Source organism: Pristiophorus japonicus, chromosome 8 (genome assembly GCF_044704955.1).
Source record: "Pristiophorus japonicus isolate sPriJap1 chromosome 8, sPriJap1.hap1, whole genome shotgun sequence".
Classification (NCBI taxonomy): Eukaryota; Metazoa; Chordata; class Chondrichthyes; family Pristiophoridae; genus Pristiophorus; species Pristiophorus japonicus.
The window spans coordinates 106,771,813-106,778,826 of NC_091984.1; the positions used below are offsets into that span (position 1 = coordinate 106,771,813).

The window sequence follows — 7,014 nt, forward strand, 5'->3', positions numbered from 1 at the left end:
TCGTATTAATGAAGGCCATTGCCCGGTCACACGTGTGGTGGCCGGGGATTGACTCAGACCTGGAACACTGGGTTCACAGGTGCACGACGTGTGCCCAGCTGGGCAATGCCCCCAGGGAGGCCCCACTCAGCCCGTGGCCCTGGCCCACCAGGCCATGGTCACACATTCACGTGGACTATGCGGGCCCGTTCATGGGAAAAATGTTCCTGATAGTTGTCGATGCATACTCGAAGTGGATCGAGTGCATCATATTGAACTCGTACACGACATCCATCACTGTGGAGAGTCTGCGTACGGTTTTCATGACCCACGGCTTGCCGGACATCCTGGTCAGCCATAATGGCCCGTGTTTTACCAGCCATGAATTCCAGGAGTTTATGTCGGGCAATGGGATCAAGCACGTCTGGACAGCACCGTTCAAGCCGGCCTCCAATGGCCAGGCGGAACGGGCGGTCCAAGTCATAAAGCAGGGCATGCTCCCTTCAGTACCGCCTATCGCGCCTCCTGCTGGCCTACAGGTCCCGGCCACACTCGCTCACGGGAGTCCCGCCAGTGGAACTCCTCATGAAACGCACGCTCAAGACGCGGCTGTCCCTCATTCACCCAGCCCTGGTAGACATTGTTGAGGGCAAGCGCCAGTCCCAAACCGAGCTCCATGATCGAGGCTCAAGGGGGAGGTGTATAGAAATAAATGACCCGGTATTTGTTCTTAACCATGCTTTCGGACCGAAATGGCTTGAGGGCACCATAATTGGCAAAGAAGGAAACAGGATCATGGTGGTCAGACTAAACAACGGGCAGATATGCCGCAAATACTTGGACCAAGTAAAGACAAGGTTCAGCATAGACACGGAGGAACCGGAAGAAGAGCATGATGAGATAGCACCCACACCACTGCCAGCGCACAAGCAACAAAGACAGCCCTCAGCAGGCACAGTCCCTGCGGCCAGCCCGGACAGGCTGGAATCACCTCAAGTGACAGAGACGCGTGCTGAGGCTCAGCCACCAGAGCCACAACTGCGGCGCTCCACGAGAGAGTGTCGACCACCCGATAGACTTAACCTCTGAAACAAAAAGACCTAAGGGGAGAGGTGATGTCATGTATTTCACCATCTTGCAATGACTATAAGTATGTAACTGTAACTCATGCATACTGTACCTGTACCCTTGTAATGCACACCCTGACCACAGGGAGTGAGCTCCTCACCTGGGCTTCCAGGTGTAAAAGGGGAGGTCCCACCCAGGATCAGCACTCTTCAGTCCTGGAAATAAAGTGAAGGTCAGAGTGACAGGTGTCTGATATATCCATGCCTCGTGTGAATTTGTAACAAGGTGCAGAGACACTACAGTCTGTTCATCTATAACAGATGTCCGTTCGGGATTCGGTCGGCCGTGGCAATTTTCCAACGGAACATGGAGAGCCTGCTAAAGTCAGTTCCTCGCACCGTGGTTTTCCAGGACGACATAGTGGTTACAGGTCGGGACACCATCGAACACTTGAAGAAATTGGAAGAGGTTCTAAGTCGGTTGGATCGCGTGGGACTCAGGTTGAAACGCTCGAAGTGTGTTTTCCTGGCGCCAGAGGTCGAGTTCTTGGGAAGAAGAATGCAGCAGATAGCATCAGACCCACCGACGCCAAGATGGAGGCCATCAAGAACGTGCGAGACCACAGAATGTGACGGAATTGCGGTCGTTCCTGGGACTCCTCAATTTCGGTAATTTCCTACCCGGGTTAAGCACTTTGCTAGAACCCCTATGTGTGCTACTGCGCAAGATAGACGACTGGGTATGGGGGAATTCACAAGAGGCTGCCTTTGAGAAAACCAGAAATCTGTTATGTTCAAACAAACTGTTTGTTCTGTATAACCCATGTAAACGATTAGTGCTAGCTTGCCATGCGTCGTCATAGGGGTCGGGTGTGTGTTACAACAGGCTAACGAATCGGAGATTTTGCAACCGGTCGCTTATGCGTCCAGGAGTCTGTCCAAGGCCGAAAGGGCCTACAGCTTGATTGAAAAAGAAGCTCTGGCGTGCGTTTATGGGGTGAAAAAAATGCACCAGTATTTGTTTGGCCTCAAGTTTGAGCTTGAAACTGACCATAAGCCGCTCATATTGCTATTCTCAGAGAGCAAAGAGATTAACACCACTGCCTCTGCCCGCATCCAAAGATGGGCGCTCACGCTGTCGGCATACAACTACTTAATCCGCCACAGACCGGGCATAGAGAACTGCGCTGATGCTTTCAGCCGGCTACCATTGCCCACCACCAGGGTGGAAATGGCACAGCCCGCAGACTTGCTCATGGTGATGGATGCATTCGAAAATGAAATGTCACACGTTACGGCCTGCCAGATCAGGACCTGGACCAGCCAGGATCCTTTACTGTCCCTTGTAAAAAAAACTGTCCTCCATGGGAGCTGGTCCAGCGTCCCAGCGGAGATGCAGGAGGTGATTAAGCCGTTCCACAGGCGCAAAGTAGAAATGTCCCTGCAGGCGGACTGTCTTTTGTCGGGTAATCACGTGGTCTTGCCCAAGAAAGGCAGAGAAAAGTTCATTCATGACCTACACAGCATCCACCCAGGCACTGTAATGATGAAAGCCATAGCCAGATCTCATGTGTGATGGCTCGGATTTAGAGTCATGTGTGCACCAGTGCAACACTGCTCTCAACTGAGCAGTGCACCCAGAGAGGCACCGCTAAGTTTGTGGTCGTGGCCCTCCAAACCGTGGTCGAGGATCCACGTTGTCTATGCGGGCCCGTTTCTAGGAAAAATGTTCTTGGTTGTCGTGGATGCTTATTCAAAATGGATTGAATGTGTAATAATGTCTGTAAGCACGTTCACTGTCACCGTCGAAAGCATACAAGCCATGTTTGCCACACAAGGCCTGCCTGATGTCCTAGTCAGCGACAATGGGCCGTGTTTCACCAGTGCTGAATTCAAGGAATTCATGACCCGCAATGGGATCAAGCACGTCACATCTGCCCCGTTCAAGCCCGCATCCAACGGCCAAGCAGAATGGGCAGTTCAGACCATCAAGCAAAGCTTGAAATGCATGTCGGAAGGCTCCATGCAGACCCGACTGTCCCAAGTTCTGCTCAGCTACCGCACCAGACCCCACTCGCTCACCGGGGTTCCCCCAGCCGAGCTGCCCATGAAATGGGCGCTCAAAACAAGGCTCTCTCTTGTCCACCCTGTTCTCCTTGATCACGTAGAGGGCAGGCGACATCAACAAAGTGTGTACCATGATCGCGCACATTTGTCACGCGATATTGAGGTCAATGATCCTGTCTTTGTACTCAATTATGGACATGGTCCCAAATGGCTCACTGGCACGATGATAGTCAAAGAAGGGAATAGGGTGTTTCAGGTCAAATTGGCCAATGGACTAACGTGCAGAAAGCATTTGGACCAAATCAAATTGCCGTTCACTAACAGCTCCGAGCAACCCGAAGAAGACACCACCAACTTTGACCCTCCAACACACACACAAGTGGCAACCAACATCATGGCTGACCACGAAGCCGAACTCACCATTCCCAGCAGCCCGGCAAAGGCCGGCTGCCTAGCAGCCCAGTGAAGAACTGATCTACTCACCCACACCCGCATTTGTACCGAGACAATCGACAAGGGAGCGAAAAGCCCCAGATCGTTTCACCCTGTAAATAAGTGTACTATTGACTTTATGACGGAGTGATGTTATGTATTTAACCCTTGGCAACCTGTATTATACTACCACCAGAGGGCCTACTGTTGGAGTCTCAAGGGATCCCAGCATCCCTTGGGAGCACTGTATATAAGCAGGTCACCCACGCGGTACCTCAGTCTGGAGTCTTATTAAAGGAGCTAAGGTCACACTTACTCATTGCTCACAGTACTCAGTTTCATCCTTTATTATGAGCTTATCAGTTCCTATGGAGGCACATCTATCACGTCATCCATTGCACAAGTGAAAAAAATGCAGTGAAGGATACAGAATCAGCTCTATTTCCACAGCTAAGTTAATGGGGAGCCACGTCATCACTGGTTATTGTGTAGCATAATAATGGATTACGACCTATTATGAATTATTATGATCTGGAATGCACTGCTGTAAGGATGGTGGAAGCAGATTCAACAGTAACTTTCAGAAGGGAGTTGGGTAAATACTTGAAGGGAAGAAAATTACAGGGTTATGGGGAAAGGGCAGAGTGAGTGGGTGTAAGTGAATAGCTTTACCAAAGAGTATGATGGCCTGAATGGCCTACTTCTGTGCTGTAAGATTGTATGGGGCTGAAATTACCCCTTCCGATAAGGCCTCTGGCCACCTGAAAGCGACGGCCATGGGGCAGCGCAGAATGGCCGCTGACTCTCCGCGGAAGGGCCGCCATTTTGGAAATTGCCCTACCTCCGGTTTGGAGCGGTGTCCGGGGCTGCTCCGCCCATTTTCCCCCTGTGGTGGGGATCCCCACACGAAATTGCCCCTCGGGAAATTGCCACTTTTCAAAATTGTCCCACGGGAGCGGCCCCGCCACAGGTCGGGGCCCCCGGCAGCTTTTGCTGTCGGTACACTCTCTGTGCCATGGCAGCACAGCCGCTCTTAAAGGGGAGGGCGCACTGCTGTGGCCGTCATGTTAAGTTGTTTTGTCGGCCGACTGCCAGATTGGGTCGACAATTATGCCCGACGGGTTCAGCCGGATCGCCAACAGGCAGCTTGGCACCCGCTCTTGGGGGCCAGGCTGCTGGCCCGGCTGAAACCCTCTCTGGTGGCCCAGTGTTTGCCACTAAAATGGCTGCAGAGTTCACAGCGGTTCTTCCCTTTAACTGAAGGGAAGAGATGTTGTGACACGCCAGCGCGATGACCGACTCCGCGTCCCCACTTCCGCTCCTGCTATTGACGGCCATGCCGCCCTGCCCCCACTTCCACCCCCATGGTGAGGCCACTTCCACCCCGCGCAAAAAAATTCCCCAAAGAGCTGAATTCCAACGGCTAGGCCGCCCCAGTGCATGGGGCGGCCAGAATACTGCAAAATCGGTAGGTGCGCCTCGTTTTCGGCGGTGGGCAATTTCGGCTCCTATGATTCTATGTACTGAAAAATATAGAAATCACAGAATTGAGCTGATGTGATTAGCAACACATTTTGTGTCAGGTTTGCATCCAACAAGTCACTGCTCCAATAAAAAAATTGCAATATTAAAGCAGCATTACTGGAGCAATACAGGGATCAGACCATTGCAGGAGCTGTGGTTCTAAGCTGATTTTGAACACCTCGACCAAATCTCCTCTTAACCTTCTTTGCTCTGAAGAGAATAACCTTAGTTTCTCCAGTCTCTCCACATAACTGAAGTCCCGTATTCCATGTACCATCCTAGTAAATCTCTTCTGCACTCTCTCCAAGGCCTTGACATCCTTCCTACAGTGTGATGCCCAGAAGTGAAGACAATATTCCAGCTGAGGCCTTACTAGCAATTTATAAAGGTTTAATATAAATTCCTTGCAGTTGTACTCATCCTCTATTTAAACGCCAAGGATCCCATATGCTTTTTTAACAGCCCTCTCAACTTGTCCTGCCAGCTTCAAAGATTTGTGTACATATAGCCCCAAGTCTCTATGTTCCTGTACTCCCTTTAAAACTGTAGTATTTAGTTCATATTGCCACTCCTGACCTTAGTTCTTTGTCTGATTTTTCTGGAAGATACCTGATAGGCTGGTTCAGTGATGACGAGATATGACTGATTCTCAAATAATGAAAACATTGGGGAGGAAAATGTATACATTGCTGTAAGTTCACCCCAGGACTTTACTCACACTACGTCCATTAGAAATATCTCTTCAGTTACCTGTTCTCATTGTGATGGAAGGACTTTCAGCAGTGTCACATGAGTCATCGTGTGCATGAACTGTGACATTGTAGGTCTCTCCACAGTACAGGTCAGTGATATCACACAACGTGTCATTCGCGCTGCATTGTTGCACATTACTTCCTTCTGCAGTCGCAATATATGATATTGCCCCTTCACTTAACTCCCACGACACTGACATATATCCAGCATCACAGTCCATGTGAGCATCAACATCCTGTGGGACACATGGTACTGTAAGAAGAAAATCATAAACGTCACCTACTGGAAAAATACTGAGCCACATAACTGTAGAGACAAAAATGATCACATTCCAACTAAAGTGTGTATATTTTAGAATTTCTTCTTCTAAATTTCAGTCTAGGATTACCTGTTTTAATTGTAAAAGCAGAGCTTTGTGAGCTGTTACATTGCATGCGGATTGCCTGTACAGTTATATAGTAGTTCAGTCCACAATACACATCTGAGACCTCACATTCAGTGTCTGTTGCATTGCAGTAGGCCCAATGGCCATTGCTTCCTTGTGCTGTTACGAGGTATGACTCTGTGCCATTACTGGGATCCCAAAACACTGACACAATATTACTTTCACAGTTCAGGTGAGCTATCACATTTTGTGGGATACAAGGCACTGCAGAAAGGAGAAAGCACAGAATGGAATCCTTAAACAATTGTAGATTTAATGTTGCATATATATGTACAAAACCTGCATGATATCAAACATTACTGCATTATTATGAGCTATGCAACAGTGACACTCAACTTTAATCAGTATCTGATAGGATTAACAGCTGGATAGTTGGATTTGTAACAAAGATTAACTGTAGCAATTATCAATGTACAAAATGTGAGATGGTGTTTATTAATATAAAGTTTAGTAACACTGTCAATTCTAAATTTTCCTGCCTTTTAGGGACTTTATTCTGTTTTTCATAAAAATGTTTTACCTGTTTGAATTTCAAAAGCTGGACTTGGTAAACTGGTACAATTCTCATCCATTGCTAATATAGTTATACTGTATATCTGGCCACACGGGATGTCAATGATCTCACAGGTCGCTTCTGATGCATTGCATGAATACCTGTCTCCTTCCATTCCTTCTGCAATTGCGATATAGGACATTGCGCCGTCACTGTGCTCCCACAATACTGACACCGTGTGTGTTGCACAGTTC

The 7,014-nt window shown here is 48.8% G+C and overlaps 1 protein-coding gene across 1 annotated transcript in view; it reads right to left on the minus strand.

Annotated features, from left to right (window-relative positions):
* Positions 1-6,256, minus strand: part of LOC139269152 (fibronectin type III domain-containing protein 7-like) — a 29,451-nt gene extending 23,195 nt beyond the window's left edge. Inside the window, exons 1-2 of the mRNA XM_070888253.1 lie at positions 6,211-6,256; positions 5,820-6,074 (exon numbers count right to left, since the gene is read on the minus strand). Of these exons, the coding sequence (XP_070744354.1) occupies positions 5,820-6,074; positions 6,211-6,256 (301 nt within the window). The remainder of the gene's footprint in view (positions 1-5,819; positions 6,075-6,210) is intronic.
* Between the last annotated feature and the right edge of the window lie 758 nt (positions 6,257-7,014).